Raw genomic sequence first — 18,509 nt, 5'->3', positions numbered from 1 at the left:
TGAACCTGCGAGGTGGAGGTTGTAGTCTCCAAAAATAAATAAATAAATAAATACATAAATAAAAGAATGAAAGTCTATTATTAGATACGATTTATAGCTGTTTTCTCTGTGGGAGGGTTTTTGGGCAGAGAAGAGGCCCTGGGCTGGGGGTCAGGAGGGGGAAGGAGTTCCTTGAACCTCATTTGAGTTCCAGCAATGCTCTCTCTTCTCTGCATCTGGAATTCCTAGGTGAGAGGGTCCCCCAGCTGAGCCACGGGAGCAGGAGGTTCATTTGGTCACCCACAAGGTGGGACATTTACTGTCACCAGAGGCCGCCCCCACTCACCTTTGCTGGCGTTGGAGATGCTGACCCAGCCTAACCAAGCTCTCAGAGAGCTGTGCCCAAAGTTGGCTCCCTCATTGAACAAGCCACCAGGAGGGCCAGGTTCTGGGGACCAAGGGAGCAGCCTTGTACCCCAGCATGATCGACTCCCAGTCCCTAGAATTCCCGGGGCACCAAGGGCATTGGAATGTCAGATTTAGCAGGTCCTGAGGGCCAGGGCTGGCAGGCATGCCCAGTGCTCTCGTGGGCACACCAGGGCGTGTCGGCTCCACTGCTGTGTGCCTGGGGGCAGCTCGCTTTCCTCTGCTCTTACAGCTGCCAGGCCGAGGGAGGAGGCGATCCTTCACTCGGATGTGCCAGGACAGGTAGTAGTGTTGCTGACTCATTGGATGTCCTGAGAACACACACACATTCCTGCTGTGAGCATTGTGGGTTGACATCTGTATTCACCAGAACTTTTTTGGAAATGCAAATGACATTGTCCCTCAAATAGGTTTAGGAAAAAAAAAAAGGCCAGGCTCAGTGGCACACGCCTGTAATCCCAGCACTTTGGGAGGCCGAGGCAGGAGGATTGCTTGACCCCCGGAGTTTCAGACCAGCCTGGGCAACATAGTGAGACCCTGTCTCTACAAAAAGCTTGTAAACATAGCTGGGGGGTTGGTAGCATGCACCTGTGGTCCCAGCTACTCGGATGCCTGGGAGGTTGAGGCTGTAGTGAGCTGAAATCGTACCACTGCACTCCAGCCTGGGCAACAGAGTAAGACCCTGTCTAAAAAAAAAAAAGAGAGAGAGAGAAAAAAAACAATTTTGAGATTTGTTGGTTGATGTAAACGAAGAGCTCAGCTAGGCACGGTGGCTCAAGCCTGTAATCCCAGCACTTTGGGAGGCTGAGGAGGGCGCAGATCATGAGGTCGAGAGATCAAGACCATCCTGGATAACACAGTGAAACCCCGTCTCTACTAAAAATACAAAAAATTAGCCGGGCGTGGTGGCGGGTGCCTGTAATCTCAGCTACTCGGGAAGCTGAGGCAGGAGAATGGCATGAACCTGGGAGGCGGAGCTTGCAGTGAGCCGAAATCGCGCCACTGCACTCCAGCCTGGGCAACAGAGCAATACTCCATCTAAAAAAAAAAAAAAAAAAAAAAAAAAAAAAAGAGCTCAAGTGACCAGCTTCAGGCTCAGCTGGATCCAGGCCCTCCTGGGGACTCAGCCCTGCTGTCTCTGTGTTGGCACTGTTCCCTGGCAGGCTCTCCCATGCGGTGACCAGAATGGCTCCTGCAGCTTCTGGCTTGTATCCTACACCCAGGCAGCCCCAGAGCAGGGAGAATTCTTCCTGAAGGTTTCAGCCACAGCCCAGGCTCTGGGACGCCTCACACGATCTTCCCTGATGGCCAGGCCTGTGTTATGCATCCCCTCTAGGAGTGGGAATGAGGTCAACCCACATAAGTCATATGAGTCAAGGATGGGGAAAATACAGACCAGGAGCGGTGGCTCATGCCTGTGATCCCAGCACTTTGGGAAGCCAAGGGGAGGATCGCCTGAGGTCAGCAGTTCGAGACCAGTCTGGCCAAGATGGCAGAAACCCCCTCTCTACTAAAATACAAAAATTAGCTGGGCCTGGTGGCGGGCGCCTGTAGTCTGACCTACTCAGGGGCTGAGGCAAAAGAATTGCTTGGACCCAGGAGATGGAGGGTTGCAGTGAGCCAAGATCATGCAACTGCACTCCAGCCTGGGGTGTCAAAGTGACTCTGTCTCCAAAAAAAAAAAAAAAAAAAAAAAAAAAAAAGGGGAAAAGAGACTGGCTCACGCCTGTAATCCCCGCATTGTGGGAGGCAGAGGTGGGAGGATCGCTAGAGGTCAGGAGTTCGAGACCAGCCTGGCCAACATGGTGAAACCTCATCTCTACAAAAAATACAAAAATTAGCCAGGCATGGTGGCGGATACCTGTAGTCCCAGCTACTTGGGGGACTGAGGCCGGAGAATCGCTTGAACCCAGGAGGCAGAGGTTGCAGTGAGCTGAGATCGTGATGCTGCACTCCAGCCTGGGCAGCAGAATAAAACCCTGTCTCTAAAAATAATAATAACAACAAAATTAATGGAGAAAAGGTTTCTTCAAAATCTGCGACTGCAGATATGGCTGGACAGACAAGGGCATGTCCTGTATCAGAGATTTCCTGTGTTTCTGAGGTCCAGACGTGAGGATGCTTTTGCCTGGAATCCTCCATCTGACTATGGTGCTCTGAATTTCCTCTCCCCATTGGATGGTGCTCCCCAGGGCAGAGGCTAAGTCCTACCTACAGCTCTGGGGCAGGGATGGGGCCTGGCTCATGGTGAGCCTTCCGGAAACATTGGGTGCATTAAAGTTTGTGAGTATAGGATAGTGGGGAAGAGGCCTGGGGCTGGGGGACTTGTCCACCTCTCCGGCCCCCTGCAGCCAGTCCCATCTTGCTGCCCCCTATCCCCTAAACAGATAGCGTCATACCTGGAGGCTTTGCTCCTCTCCAGAGTCCCTTTTGTCCTGCAAGCTCTTCTCTGCTTCATCATAATGACACAAAGCTGGCCAGGCATGGTGGCTCACACCTGTACTCCCAGCACTTTGGGAGGCTGAGGCGGGAGGATCACTTGAGGTCAGGAGTTTGAGACCAGCCTGGCCAACATGGCAAAACCCCGTCTCTACTAAAAATACAAAAATTAACCAGGCGTGATGACGGGTGCCTGTAATCCCAGCTACTTGGGAGGCTGCAGCAGGAGACTCTCTTGAACCTGGGAGGTGGAGGTTGCAGTGAGCCCAGTAAGCCGAGATGGTGCCTCTGCACTCCAGCCTGGGCCAGAGAGTGAGAGTCTTATCTCAAAATAAATTTAAAAAAATAAAAATTAAAACACAAAGCTTTTGATCCTGAGGTTACTGTGCTAGCAAGCATCACACACTTTTTTTTTTTTGGCCATGATTAATATGCAATCATTGCTTTTAGGCCTTTAAAAAATATTTTGTTTCTATTATTTATAGAGAACAGGGTCTCACGATGTTGCCCAGGCAGGTCTTGGACTCCTGGGCTCAAGTGATCCTCTTGCCGTGGCCTCCCAAAGTGCTGGGATTACAGACATGAGCTACCACACCTGGCCCTTTTTTTTTTTCTGTTTTCTGTTTTTTGAGATGGAGCCTTACTGTGTCACCCAGGCTGGAGTGCAGTAGTGTAATCTTGGCTCACTGCAACCACCGCCTCCTGGGTTAAAGTGATTCTCCTGCCTCAGCCTCCCGAGTAGCTGAGATTACAGGTGCCTGCCAACACGCCTAGCAAATTTTTCTGTTTTTAGTAGAGATGGGGTTTCCGCCACGTTGGCCAGGCTGGTCTCGAACTCCCGACCTCAGGTGATCCACCCACCTTGGCCTCTCAAAGTGCTGGGATTACAGGCATGAGCCACTGCGCCTGGGCTTTTTTTTTTCTTTTTTTTTAAATTTTAATTTCCGGCCGGGCACGGTGGCTCACTCCTGTAATCCCAGCACTTTGGGAGGCCGAGGCAGGTGGATCACCTGGGGTCAGGGGTTTTAGACCAGCCTGGCCAACATGGCAAAACCCCGTCTCTACTAAAGATACAAAAATTAGCCGGGTGTGGTGACAGGCGCCTGTATTCCCAGCTACTCAGGAGGCTGAGGCAGGATAATTGTTTGAACCCAGGAGGCAGAGGTTGCAGTGAGCTGAGATCGCGCCATCACACTCCAGCCTGGGGAACAAGAGTGAGACTTCGTTTCAAAAAAAAAAAATTTAGGTTCCGGGGTACATGTGCCGGATGTGTACATAGGTAAATGTGTACCATGGTGGTTTGCTGCACCTATTAACCCATCACCTAGGTATTAAGCCCAGCATGCATTAGCTATTTTTCCTGATGCTCTCCCTCCCCTCACCCTACCCTTCAACAGACCCCAGTATGTATTGCTCTCTTCTCTGTGTCCATGTGTTCTCATTGTCCAGCTCCCACTTATAAGTGAGAGCATGCGGTGTTTGGTTTTCTGTTCTTGCGTTAGTTTGCTGAGGATGATGGCTTCCAACTCCATCCATGTCCCTGCAAAGGACATCATTTTGTTCTATTTTATGACTGCTTTTTTTTTTTTTTTTTTTTGAGACAGAGTCTCGCTCTGTCACCCAGGCTGGAGTGCAGTGGTGCCATCATGGCTCATTGTAGCCTCTGCCTCCCAGGCTCATGCGATCTTCCCGTCTCACCTCACAAATGGCTGGGACTACAGGCATGCGCCACCACGCCTGGCTAATTTTTTATTTTTTATTTTTCTCTAAAGATAAAGTCTTGCTATACTACCAAGGCTGGTTTCAAACTCCTGGCCTCAAGCAATCCTCTTACCTTGGCCTCCCAAAGTGTTAGGATTACAGGTGTGAGCCACTGCTCTCAGCCCTTTTAGGGCTTTTTTTTTTTTTCTTTTGAGACAAGAGTCTCGTTCTGTTGTCCAGGCTGGAGTGCAGTGGCGCGACCCTGGCTCACTGCAGCCACCGCCTCCCGGGTTCAAGTGATTCTCATGCTTCAGCCTCCCAAGTACCTGGGACTATAGGCGTATGCTACCCAGCCTGGCTAATTTTTGTATTTTTAGTACACACGGGGTTTCACCATGTTGGCCTGGCTGGTCTTGAACTCCTGACCTCAAGTGATCCACTCACCTCAGCCTCCTAAAGTGCTGGGATTACAGGCGTGAGCCACTGCGCTTGGCCCCTTTTAGGGCTTTTAATGACCATAGTCAGCGTGCAGCTCACACTTTGAAAAGGTTTCACTCTGTCGCCCAGGCTGGAGTGCACTGGAGCTCACCGCAGCCTCGAACTCCTGGGCTCGAGCGATCCACCAGCCTCAGCCTCCCAGAGTGCTGGACTGACAGGCCACTGTACCCAGTCTAAAAATGGTCTTTGTTGCAAACAGCTTGATGCATGCTCGTGGGATAGAGGATGAAATATCTTTCACTTGTAATAAATTTCTGCAACCAAAATTAAATAAAGACACAAAGCCTTCATGGTGGGAAGGCAGGCAGAGGTTGTGGCTAGATGGCGGCCTGGTGTAGAGTTGAGGCAGGTAACCCCACACCAGGACATTGGGGAAGGCATAAGCCTCTCTGTGTGTTTGTCCTGCCCCTGCAGTAGAGGGGGTGTGTGCTGGGATGGTGAGTCCGGGAATATGGCCTGTGCGGGAACGGGAGCAGTGAGCTGATAGGTTAAATCGGGTGTTGCAGTGAGCTGATAGGTTAAATCGGGTGTTGCAGAGAGCTGATAGGTTAAATCGGGTGTTGCAGTGAGCTGATAGGTTAAATCGGTGTTGCCTCGTCCAGCCCACCTCAGGGGGGATGTGTGGTGCTCACTGGCCCTTGAGGGTCTGGGGGCCATTGGGAAGTGATGATGTGATCTCTCCTGTCTCTGCCCGCAGGTGAGTGAAGATGGCAGAGAGGACGTGACCAGCACTCACCCTTGACCACCTGCCCAGTGGCACCGCCATGCAGAAGCCCAGCGGCCTGAAGCCCCCCGGCCGTGGGGGGAAGCACTCCAGCCCCATGGGCCGGACGTCTACTGGGTCAGCTTCATCCTCGGCGGCGGCGGCCACTGGCTCCAAGGAAGGTATGTGGCGCCAAGGATCGGGGATGAGGGGACTGGCTACATGGGATGAGCGTTCTTCTGGAAGAGCCCCAGGAGCACAGGCCAGTCTGTGACCAATCTGATGGGAGATACTGAGTGTCGTGAGCTCCCGTAATGGGGTCTGAGGTTGGCAGAGGCTTCCCCAAGGAGGGGAGCTGAGGTCTGGAGGGTGAATAGCTGATGCACTAGCTGAAGAGGAAAAGGGCTGGGTACGGTGGCTCATGAATGTAATCCCAGCACTTTGGGAGGCCAAGGTGGGCGGATCACTGGAGGTCAGGAGTTTGAGACCAGCCTGGCCAACTTGGTAAAACGCCATCTCTACTAAAAATACAAAAATTAGCCAGGCATGGTGGCAGGTGCCTGTAATCCCAGCTACTCAGGAGGCTGAGACAGGAGAATCACTTGACTCCGGGAGGCAGAGGTTGCATTGAGCTGAGATCACGCCATTGTACTCCAGCCTGGGCAACAGAGCGAAATTCTGCCTCAAAAATAAAAAAAAGAGGGAAGGGTATTCCAAGTAGAGGGAACAGCACATGCAAAGGCTCAGAGGCAGAAAGGAGCATCGTGAGTACAGAAGAGGGAGAGAGCGTGGGTGTGGCTGGGGCAGTCTGCTGCGATGCAGGTGGACCTGGGTGACTTGGAGGTGTGCAGGGAGTTTCATTTTCATCCTAATAATGAGAGCTGCAGGAGGGTTTAAACCAAGATGAGTATGATGGAAGGAACTAGCAGCAATTTCTTACCCATTCTCTGCAGTTTCAAAAATTGTGATTGAGCTGGGCATGGAGGCTCATGCCTGTAATCTCAGCACTTAGGGAGGCTGAGGTGGGAGGATCACTTCAGGTCAGGAGTTCAAGACCAGCCTGGCCAACATGGTGAAACCCTGTCTCTACTAAAAATATAAAAATTAGCCGAGCATGGTGGCGGGCACCTGTAGTCCCAGCTACTCCGGAGGCTGAGGCAGGAAAATTGCTTGAACCCAAGAGGAGGAAGTTGCAGTGAGCCGAGATCACACCACTGCACTCCAGCCTGGGCTACAAGAGCGAAACTCCGTTTAAAAAAAAAAATGACGAGTGTTTCTTACTTATTACTTTGATAAATGATGCTGTGATGAGCATCTTTGTGCACAAAGCCTGGCTTTGATGACACTCCAGCCAGCAGGATAGGTCACTGCCCATCTCATCTGATTGGCACAAAGTTTGGAGAGACAAACACAGCCGGGGCCAGACTGGACAATCTGGGTCCTGGGGAAGGGGGTCAAGGAAAGTTTGAGCCAAAGTCATGGGCAGTTGGCAGGACCGGGTCCCTGGCAGAGCCAAATGGGCAGCGTGAAAGGGCGAGGAAGCTGCAGCGTGAGGCCCATGGGCAGAAGCCCATGGGAAGGGCCTGCCCAGTGCAGCCTTGTGAAGGCCCAGGCTCTGCCTCCAGGATGGCAAATCCTCTCCAGCAATGAGAAGCCAGACAAGAGAAAATTCGGGGGATGAGGTAGGGTGGGGAAGAGGTGTTCCATGTGGAGGGAATGGGTGATGCAAAGGCCCTGAGGCTGGAATGAAGTTGGTTTGTTAAGAAAGAAAAAGGCCGGGGACGGTGGCTCATTCCTGTAATCCCAGCACTTTGGGAGGTCAAGGCTGGTGGATCACCTATGCCAGGAGTTCGAGACCAGCCTGGCCAACATGGTGAAACCCCGTCTCTACTAAAAATACAAAAATTAGCGGGATGTGGTGGCACATGCCTGTAATCCCAGCTACATAGGAGGTCGGGGCATGAGAATCGGTTGGACTCGGGAGGCGGAGGCTACAGTGAGCCGAGATCATGCCACTGTACTCCAGCTTGGGCAACAGGACAAGACTCTGTCAAAAAAATAAATAAAATAAAATAAAATAAGCCAGCATGGTGGCTCATGCCTGTAATCCCAGCACTTTGGGAGGCTGAGGCCGGAGGATCACTTGAGCCTAGGAGTTCCAGACCAGCCTGGGGAACATAGTGAGACCCCATCTCTACAAAAAAAAAAAAAAAAAAAAAAAAAAAGTTTAAATTAGCCAGGCATGGTAGTGTGTGCCTGTAGTCCCAAGTACTCGGGAGGCTGAGGCGAGAGGATCGCTTGAGCCCAGGGGTTGGAGGCTATAGTGAGCCATGATCACACCACTGCACTCCAGCCTGAGTGACAGAGCGAGACCCAAAAAAAAAAGAGAGAGAGAGAGAGAAAGAAGAAAAGTCTGGATGGAGAGTGTGAAAAGAGGTTAGGGAGGGCAGCAGGGGCAGACCTGAAGGACACAGGGTTTGGGTTTGTTTTACGAGTGGTGGAGGCTGGGCACAGTGACTCAAGCCTGTAATCCCAGCTCTTTGGGAGGCTGAGGCGGGAGGATCACTTGAGGTTAGGAGACCAGCCTGGCCAACATGATGAAACCCTGTCTCTACTAAAAATACAAAAATTACCTGTAATCCCAGCTACTCGGGAGGCTGAGGCAGAGTCGCTTGAACCTGGGAGGCGGAGGTTGCAGTGAACTGAGATTGCGCCACTGCATTCCAGCCTGGGCGACAGAGTGAGACTCCATCTCAAAAAAAAAAAAAAAAAAAAGGAAAAAGAGCAGTGGGGGCCAGGCACGGTGACTCAAGCCTATAATCCCAGCACTTTGGGAGGCTGAGGCAGGAGGATCGCTTGAGCAGTAGAGTTTGAGTCCAACCTGAGCAACACAGCAAGACCTCGTCTTTACTGAAAAAAATTAGGCACAGTGGCGCATACCTGTGGTCCCAGTTACTTGGCAGCCTGAAGTAGGAGATCCGCTCGAGCCCAGGAGGTCAAGGCTGTCGTGAGTTTTGATCACACTACTGCACTTCAACCAGGGTGACCGAGCGAGACCCTGACTCAAAAAACAAAAAAAGGATGGTGGGAACGGCTGGAGGACACCAATGGAAGAGTGATGGGACCTTGTTAACGATCCTTGGGCCACTGTGCAGAGAACGGGTTGTAGGGTTAAGAGCCAGGTGGGGATACCAGTGAGGAGGCCGTGGTTATCTGGGGGTGGAGGGGGCTCACTACCATGAGTGGGCAATCAGGGAAGACTTCCTGGAAGAAGCTTGAATGAGCTCAGCCTTGAGAATGGGGGCAGGGCAGTGGGTGGAGTTTGAAAATGAGAAGAGGAGGAAGAAGGAGCTGCAGGCAGTGGGGAAAGGGCATGGGCGAAGGCACCCAGTGGGCTGAGCTTGGTCCAGTGAGGAGTGGGGCTGTGTAGTCTAATGGCTGGAGAAGGGCACCCGCCTGGCCCAACCCTGAGGCTGGGGTATGGCATGCAGCGAGAGAGTCTTATTGAACCTTCTGGGTACTTTCCCCTTTGTTCCTCCCTGATTTAGAGAGGCATAAATTCTGGCTGTGATCCAGCTCTCATGCCCCTCCTAGCCCTGCTCCTGCTGTGTGACCCTGGGAGAGTGGCCTAACCTCTCTGAGCCACAAATGGGATAATAGCATCTCCCTAATGGGATCAAGTGAGTTAATGAACATGGAGTGCCTACAGGTAGAAAACTCATTACAGATTAATTTCTTTTCCTTTCACCCATCCATCATCTCATTACAGGAAAATTTGAAAGTGATAAAAGAAAAAAATGTCCATTATCCTTTAAACTTCTCCCCTCCCCCTTACCACTTAACCTCATCACTGCACAGCCTAACCAGGATTCCGTTAAGGATGGGCCATGTTTATTGTGGTCCCATAGGATTCTAACAGAGCTGAGCATTTCCTGTCGCCAACATTGGCAGTTCCTGAGTTTTAGCCATTGTCATGTTGCAGCGCAATTACTTTATTTTATTTATTTATTTATTTATTTATTTATTATTATTTGAGATGGGGTCTCGCTCTGTCACTCAGGCTGGAGTGCAGTGGCGCGATCTTGGCTCATTGCAACCTCCACCCCCTGGGTTGGAGTGATTCTCCTGCCTCAGCCTCCTGAGTAGCGGGGACTACAGGCGTGTGCCACACAACCAGCCAATTTTTGTATTTTTAGTAGAGACGGGGTTTCACCACGTTGGCAAGGCTAGTTTCAAACTCCTGACCTCAAGTGATCCACTGGCCTCGGCCTCCTAAAGTGCTGGGATTACAGGTGTGAGCTACTGCGCCCGGCCTCCATTTTTTAATCTTCTTTTTAAGAGACAGGATCTTGGCCAGGCACTCACGCCTGTAATCCCAGACCTTTGGGAGCCCAGGGCAGGCGGATCGCCTGAGGTCAGGAGTTCGAGACCAGCCTGTGCAACGTAGCAAAACCCCATCTCTACTAAAAATACAAAAACTTAGCTTGGCATGGTGGTGGACGCATGTAATCCCAGCCCTTTGGGAGGCCAAGGCAGGTGGATCACCTGAGGTCAGGAGTTCAAGACCAGCCTGGGCAACATAGTGAAACCCCATCTCTACTAAAAATACAAAAAATTAGCCTGGCATGGTGGTGGACACCTGTAATCCCAGCTACCTGAGAGGCAGAGGTTACAGTGAGCCGAGACCACACCACTGCACTCCGGCCTGGGCAACAGAGTGAGACTCTCTCTCAAAAAACAAAGAGACAGGAGACAGGATCTCGTTATATTGCCCAGGATGCACCTCCTGGCCTCAAGGAATCCATCCTCCCACCTTGACCTCCCAAAATTTTGGAATTACAGGCGTGAATCACTACACCTGACCCATTGTTTATCTTTGTTGTTGTTGTTTTTGTTTGTTTTTTTGAGACGGAGTCTCACTCTGTTGCCAGGCTGAAGTGCAGTGGCGCGATCTTGGCTCACTGTAACCTTCGACTCCCTGGTTCAAGCCACTCTCCTGCCTCAGCCTCCCGAGTAGCTGGGATTACAGGCGCCCACCAACACACCTGGCTAATTTTGTATTTTTAGTAGAGACAGGGTTTCACCATGTTGGTCAGATTGGTCTCCAACTCCTGACCTCAGGTGATCTGCCCGCCTTGGCCTCCCAAAGTGCTGGGATTACAGGCGTGAGCCACCGCACCTGGCCCCGGCCTAGATATCTTATGTTCAGATGTACAAACACTTCCCCTTGTGTTACAATTGCCTTCAGCATTGAGTACTGTAACATGCTCAACAGGTTTGTAGCCTGGGATCCGTGGGCTAGACCATACAGGTTGTGTCAGTACACTCTGTGATGTTCACAGGCCAACAAAATCGCCTAATGATGCATTTCTCAGATGGTATACCCGTCATTAAGTGATACGTGACTGTATTTCCTTCCAGTCTTTTTTCCTATTACACAAGTTGTTGTTTTATTTATTATTTATTTTTATTTTTTGAGATGGAATCTCGCTCTTTCGCCCAGGCTGGAGTGCAGTGGCACGATCTCTGCAACCTCTGCCCCCTGGTTTCAAGCAATTCTCCTGCCTCAGCCTCCCAAGTAGCTGGGATTACAGGCGCCTGCCACCATGCCCGGCTAATTTTGTATTTTTAGTGGAGACAGAGTTTCGCCATGTTGGTCAGGCTGGTCTCAAACTCCTGACTTCAGGTGATCCTCCTGCCTCGGCCTCCCAAGTGCTGGGATTACAGGTGTGAGCCTGCGTGCCCGGCCACAAGTTGTTGTTTTAAACAGCTAAATCGTGCATTCTACTTTTTCTCATCTTATTGCATACTATGGGAAGCACCTCCCTGTGCTACTGCAATATCACCTGCTGTCATTTGAATGGTTCCCTGGAGGGAACGGACTGTAGTGTGGTGTGTGGCATGCCACCTGTTTCCTGATCACATTGCCCGGTGGTCTGGGGATGGGGGCGAGGACTACCTGGGGTCTCCACCCTCAAAGCTGTCCCAGAGGGAGAAAGTGTCCCTCCGAGAATCCCCAGTTGACTGGGGAGCCACACCTTGTACCTGACCTTGGAGATGGTGGCAGCAGAGGCTGTGGCTGGGCTGGATGGTGTCCTTTCCCCCCACTGCACCCTGGCTGCTGCCTTTGCGCTGCTGCCTTTGCAGGGCAGAACCACACTCCCAGGCTGGGGAAGGAGGTGGCCAGCCGGGAGCAAAACCGAGTTGGCTGAGGCAGCCAAACCCTAGTAGAGAGAAAGGGAGAATTCTGCCGCCTGGGCTGCTTTTGTTCCTGTTCCAGGATCTCGAGAAAAAAAAAAAAAAAGCCTCTGGGAAGAGTGACAGGTGGAAGAGCCAGGAAAGGACAGTACCCCCAGTACTGTTGGTCCATCGGGCTCCCCCACCCACCCATGCAACTGGCTCTCTGTTCTCTAAGGGGCTGGAGGTGGCCACACCCATCAGAGGCCGGGACCCTGGGCAGTGGGCAGCTTGAGATGCGTGTGGCAGAGGCCAGGGCCCAGCGGTGGTTTGTGGGGAGGGGAGCACACTGGAGTCTGCTCTGGGAACAGGGCTGTGGCTGTCTCCCAAAGTATGAGCTCAGCCTCCAGCAGAGGATCTGGCCAAGGGACAGGGCCTGGACCAGCGCCCTTGCTGCCCACCCAGTGGAGAGGGGAGGTCCTGTGTCCTCAGAGCTGTGCCACACAGGGAGCAGCATTTGAGGGGGACCTTTGAGAGGATCTCTCACACTAGGAGGTGGCGCAGGGCTACAAGGGAGAGGTGGTCAGAGAGGTGGGCAGGAGGGCGGTTTGGGATCCACCTGGGGGCAAAGTCCTGGGTGGAACAGCGTGGCGAGGGACAGCCTGGTCGGGTGTGACCGAGCACACCTGGAGGCTGCTGCAGACGGGGCAGTCAGGGACAGCCTGGCTCCTACGGTGACACTGCAGCAAGGATTCAAGTGATAGCAGGAGTCGCCCCGGCTGCCGTTCAGGGAAAAGCATCTAAACAGAGGGAACAGGCTGCAAAGGCCCTGAAGTCCCGGCGTGGTGGCTCACGCCTATAATCCCAGCACTTTCAGAGGCCGACACAGGTGGATCACCTGAGGTCAGGAGTTCAAGACCAGCCTGGCCAACATGGTGAATCCTTGTCTCTAGTAAAAATACAAAAATTAGCTGGGCACGGTGGCGCACACCTGTAATCCCAGCTACTGGGGAGGCTGAGGCAGGAGAATCGCTTGAACCAGGGGTGGAAATTGCAGTGAGCTGAGATCATGCCATTGCACTTCAGCCTGGGCAACAGAGTGAGACTCCAATCTCAAAAATAAAAATATGCTGGACGCGGTGGCTCACGCCTGTAATCCCAGCACTTTGGGAGGCTGAGGCGGGTGGATCACAAGGTCAGGAGATCAAGACCATCCTGGCTAACACGGTGAAACCCCATCTCTACTAAAAATACAAAAAATTAGCTGGGCATGGTGGTGGGTGCCTGTAGTCCCAGCTACTTAGGAGGCTGAGGCAAGAGAATGGCATGAACCCGGGAGGCGGAGCTGGGCTGCAGTGACCTGGGTCCTGGGTGAGGACTGGTGGGATTGATGCATACAGGGGCCAACCGTGTGCCACTGTCTTCATTTTAAAGATGAGACCATTGGCTGGGTTTGGTGTCTCATGCCTGTAATCCCAGCACTTTGGGAGACTGAGGAGGGCAGATCACTTGAGGTCAGGAGTTCGAGACCAGCCTGGCCAGCATGGTGAAACCTTGTCTTTACTAAAAATAACAAAAATTAGCCGGGTGTGGTGGCGCACGTCTGTAATCCCAGCCACCTGGGAGGCTGAGGCAGGAGAATGGCTTGAACCTGGAAGGCGGAGGTTGAAGTGAGCCGAGATCATGCCATTGCACTCCAGCCTGAGCAACAAAGGAAGACTCTGTCTAAAATAAAATAAAATAAAATAAAATACCCAATGAGGCTTGGAGTCTCAGCTGCATTGCCCAGGGTTACAGGGCCAGAGCTGAGACTCATGCCAGACTGGGCCCCTGCTGCCTCACCAGGGGTGGGGTGCCTGGGGGACCGAATCCAGTCCCAGCCCCACACACTTGGCTCATGCCCCAGACAGGTGGATGGAAGAGGAGCTACCTGTTCCCATTAGGTTGGTCACAACTGTCCCCTAATATTCCTGTGGACTTGCCTCATGCTGGAGACCCTGGAGACTGAGGACAAGTGTGTGTGGGAGTATCACCCACCCTCAGACAGGGAGCTAGGCTATGTGAGGCAAGGCCCACCTCCTGTATGCTATCCTCAGCTGCCCCTCCAGGACGCATACAGGACTGGGCCCAGAGCATTTTTTTTTTTTTTTTTTTTTTTTTGAGACAGAGTCTTGCTCTGTCGCCCAGGCTGGAGTGCAGTGGCGCGATCTCGGCTCACTGCAACCTCCGCCTCCTGGGTTCCAGCAATTCTCCTGCTTCATCCTCCCAAGTAGCTGTGATTACAGGCATGTACCACTATGCTTGGCTAATTTTTGTATTTTTTAGTAGAGATGGGGTTTCACCATATTGGTGAGGCTGGTCTTGAACTCCTTACCTTGTGATCCGCCCGCCTCGGCCTCCCAAAGTGCTGGGACTACAAACATGAGCCACCATGCCTGGCCTGTTTTTGTTTTTGAGTCGGAGTTTCACTCTGTCACCCAGGCTGGAGTGCAGCAGCGCTTTCTCAGCTCACTGCAACCTCCACCTCCTGGGTTCAAGAAACTCTCGTATATTGCTGGTGGGAATGTAAAATGGTACAGCTGCTTCAGGAAAGTCTGGCAGTTCTTCAAAGTTTGTTTTGTTTTTTGAGACAGAGTCTCGCTCTGTTGCTCAGGCTGGAGTGCAGTGGTACAATCTCAGCTCACTGCAACCTCCACTTCCCAAGTTCAAGCAATTCTTCTGCCTCAGCCTCCCAAGTAGCTGGGGTTACAGGCGTGCACCACCACACTCGGCTAATTTTTGTATTTTTAGTAGAGTTGGGGTTTCACCATCTTGGCCAGGCTGGTCTCGAAGTCCTGACCTCAAATGATCCACCCACCTCGACCTCCCAAAGTGCTGGGATTACAAGCGTGAGCCACTTTACCCGGTCAGCCTTGTGGTTCTAGCGCACTGAGCTCAATGTCCCTGTACCCCGTGTGTGTTCCAGACCTTGGCACCAGCCTGAAGTGCCTGAGTTGGGGCCCCCACCCCCCACAGAGGATGGTGCCTTTCTCTTTCTTTTCTGTACATTTCTAGGAGCCTCCCCAGCCCCAAGAGAGCAGATAGGATTGTCCCCATTTTAAGTGACTTGTCTGAGATGTTGGGCAAATTCGTCCCTTGAAGGGCAACTTCTCAGCTCTCCACCGACCACATCCTAAACTTTTTTAAATGGCATCAGGACGAGGAAGCCAAACCCGCTCTTCTGTGGCTGGTGGGGGTAGGGGCAGGGCTGCCTTCTAATGCCCCTGATGTGGTCCAGGATGGATCTGATGGGGCGGGGGCCCGGCTGCCAGCACCTGCCTGCCTGCCCGGTGGCCTGGCCACGGGCTTCTCCATGGGGAGCTGGCTCTGTTCTTTCCAGGGTAAGCCACCCACGTCGCTCTTGCCCTGGGTTTCCCGGCCTCCTCTGCTGGGCAGGTACTCTGTTCTCCTGGTTTGGGAGGAGGGGGCCCAGAAGCGGGGTTTGGAGTTCCATTTGGTTCAGGAAGAATGCGGAGTAGAGCCTGGGATTCAGGACGGTGTGGGCTGATGGAGGGAGGATCCCTTCTTTAGGGCTGGATGCTGCAGAGGCTGGGCCTGGGGTGGCCATGGGGGAGAGGTGAGCTTCAGATGGACCCCTCCCTGGTCAGGGTGGGCTGGGGGATGTAGACTCAGTCCTCCCTGGAGGAGGCATGGACTGAGGGGTGGAACTAGGTTGGGGTGGACCCAATGTGGGGGCTGCTGGAGGGAAAGTGGCTCCCTCAAGGAATGCTATGGAGACCCCATTCCTTCCCTCGTAACCTCTGCCTTTGAACACCTTCTGGAGAGAAGAGGGGGCTCAGGAGAGAAAGCCATTTGAGATTTTCGGGGCAATGATGCATGTTCCTTTGCAGCCACCAGGAAGCGGGAGTCAGGTGTGTGGCCCGTCTGCATTTCAGCCCAGGGGTTCTAGGGAATGAGAGGGGAATTGGTGTGAGTCCACCTCCTGGGGCTGATGTCCTGGGGGTGTGCAGACACGCACCCCGGTTAGCCTGGGAGGCAGGTTGTGCAAACCAAGGGGGAGCAGAGCCCCACGGGGTTGGGAGGGAGAGAGACGCAGTGGGCCCCGTGAGGTGGCTGCAGATGAGGGGGTGTGGAGTTTCTGTGGACGGGCAGGAGGACTTCCTTAGGTGATCCCAAGAGTAAAGAGCCAAACTCAAGGCAGAAGGACGGAGCTTTGCCTGAAACAGCCTGCTTGATGCCTGTGGTGTTGGTATAATGCCTTTTTTCTTTTCTTTTATTTCTTTTGAGAGGGTCTCACTCTGTCACCCAGGCTGGAGTGCAGTGGTGCGATCATGGCTCACTGCAGCCTCCAACTCCTCTCTCAGCCTCACAAGTAGCTGGGACTACATGTGCACACCACCATGCCCTGCTAATTTTTGTCTTTATTATTATTATTATTATTATTATTACTATTTTTGAGATGGAGTCTCACTCTGTTGCCCAGGCTGGAGTACAGTGGCGCGATCTCAGCTCATTGCAAGCTCTGCCTCCCGGGTTCCCGCCATTCTCCTGTCTCAGCCTCCCGAGTAGCTGGGACTACAGGCACCCGCCACCATACCCCGCTAATTTTTTTTTTGTATTTTTTTTTTTAGTAGAAACGAGGTTTCACCATTTTAACCAGGATGGTCTCGATGGTCTCGATCTCCTAACCTTGTGATCTGCCCGCCTCGGCCTCCCAAAGTGTTGGGATTACAGGCATGAGCCACCGCACCGGGCCATTATTGTATTATTTTGTTGCCTCCTGAGCTCAAGTGATCCTCCCACCTCGGCCGCCCAGAGTGCTGGGATAACAGACATGAGCCACCGCACCTGACCAGCGTGATGCTATATTAAGAGCACCTCTCACTCCCAGAAGCACCCGGGTTTGAATGTTAAATCATGTGGTCACCTTATTATAGCCCCTCCTTTGCGGTCACAGTGCTGCTCATTGGCACATCAAAGGCTCTGAAAAGTCCTGCAGACAAGTAGCCTTCACTTTGTTGAAGTTGCTGTTTCTCAAGCTTATTTGAACTTGGAGGTTAAATTGTTGTTTGTTTTCATAATACCTAGGAACACACTGTGAAGCTATGTTTTAGGGAGGGACCAGGTCCTAGCAGAGGACACTTTTTTATCTGCCACCAAACCATTGGGGCAGAGGGCTGAGTTCATCACACATCTCACTTCATGACACGTCAACGTTGTCTGTCGGTCCCTGCAAGGTCCCTCTCGGTTATTTTATTTATTTACTTATTTATTTATTAATTATTTGAGACAGAGTCTCGCTCTGTGACCCAGGCTGGAGTGCAATGGCACGATCTCAGCTCACTGCAACCTCCACCTCCTGGGTTCAAGCAATTCTCCTGCCTTGCCTCCCGAGTAACTGGGATTATAAGTGTGCGCCACCGCACTGACTAATTTTTGTATTTTTAGTGGAGACAGGGTTTCGCCATGTTGGCCAGACTGGTCTCGAACTCCTGACCTCAAGCCATCTGCCTGCCTTGGCCTCCCAAAGTGCTGGAATTACAGATGTGAGCCACTGCATCCGGCTATTTTTTATTTTCTATTATTTTTACTTTTTTGTAGAGATGAGATCTCTCTGTGTTGCCCAGGCTGGTCTTGAACTCCTGGCCTTAAGCGATCCTCCTGCCTCAGCCTCCTGAGTAGCTGGGACTACAGCTTGAGCCACCGTGCCTAGCTTCCTCTTGGTGTTTCTTTTCTCTTCTTTTCTTTTTTTTTTTTGAGATGGCATCTTGCTCCCGTCACCCAGGCTGGAGTGCAGTGGCACAATCTTGGTTCACTGCAACCTCCACCTCCCGGGTTCAAGCAATTCTCCTTCCTCAGCCTTCCGAGTAGCTGGGATTATAGGCATGTGCCATCATGCCTTGCTAATTTTTGTATTTTTAGTAAAGACGGGGTTTCGCCATGTTGGCCAGGCTGGTCTCGAAGTCCTGACCTCAGGTGATCCGCCTGCCTCGGCCTCCCAAAGTGCTGGGATTACAGGTGTGAGCCACAACACCCAGCCGGTATTTCTTAACTGATTCATATTTTGTTGTTCCCTATTCCTCTTCCCCCACCCCCAGGCCACTGAGCCCTGTGCTAGATGTGGGGAAGCTCATGAACTCTGCTGTGTCACCAAGAATCACATCATAAACACTGTCCCACATAACCTGGACAAATAATGTTTTAAAGGTTGCTTAATAATCTGAATGACGTGATCATAATTTATGTAACTGCTCCTCGGTTTGGAGGCACTTAGATTCAGTTTTTTATTTTTGTGAAGGTCAAGATAGTGAGTCAGTTTTTTCCTTTCTAAATTATTTCCTTGCGAAATAGGCTAAAGAGCGCATTCCTTATTTTAGTTTTTCTTTTAAAACATACTAGATTGCTGGCTGGGCACCATGGCTCACACCTGTAATCCCAGCACCTTGGGAGGCCGAATTGTAGCTGCTGGCACCCCCACTCCCCACTCTTGCCAGGCCCTGTTTGGCCATGCCTGTTGTCCACAGTGTCTGACACAGGGTCTGGCACCTAGTAGGTCCTCAGGAAGTGGGGTCCCTTCCTGATTGAG

General features: G+C 52.1%; 3 protein-coding genes across 6 annotated transcripts in view; 1 reads left to right on the top strand and 2 right to left on the bottom strand.

The window, feature by feature from the left end:
* ABHD11 (abhydrolase domain containing 11) overlaps positions 1-18,509 on the bottom strand; it is a 997,569-nt gene that overhangs the window by 595,410 nt on the left and 383,650 nt on the right. The window lies entirely within an intron of this gene.
* Positions 1-18,509, top strand: part of CLIP2 (CAP-Gly domain containing linker protein 2) — a 113,056-nt gene that overhangs the window by 24,991 nt on the left and 69,556 nt on the right. For all 4 annotated transcript variants that reach the window (XM_050783647.1, XM_050783644.1, XM_050783646.1 and 1 more), the window contains one exon: positions 5,741-5,928. In XM_050783647.1, the coding sequence (XP_050639604.1) occupies positions 5,808-5,928 (121 nt within the window). In that variant the 5' untranslated portion in view covers positions 5,741-5,807. The remainder of the gene's footprint in view (positions 1-5,740; positions 5,929-18,509) is intronic.
* RFC2 (replication factor C subunit 2) overlaps positions 1-18,509 on the bottom strand; it is a 112,080-nt gene that overhangs the window by 86,174 nt on the left and 7,397 nt on the right. The window lies entirely within an intron of this gene.

The sequence above is a fragment of the Macaca thibetana genome, chromosome 3 (assembly GCF_024542745.1).
Source record: "Macaca thibetana thibetana isolate TM-01 chromosome 3, ASM2454274v1, whole genome shotgun sequence".
Lineage (NCBI taxonomy): Eukaryota > Metazoa > Chordata > Mammalia > Primates > Cercopithecidae > Macaca > Macaca thibetana.
This window is presented reverse-complemented; position numbering and strand designations above follow the sequence as displayed.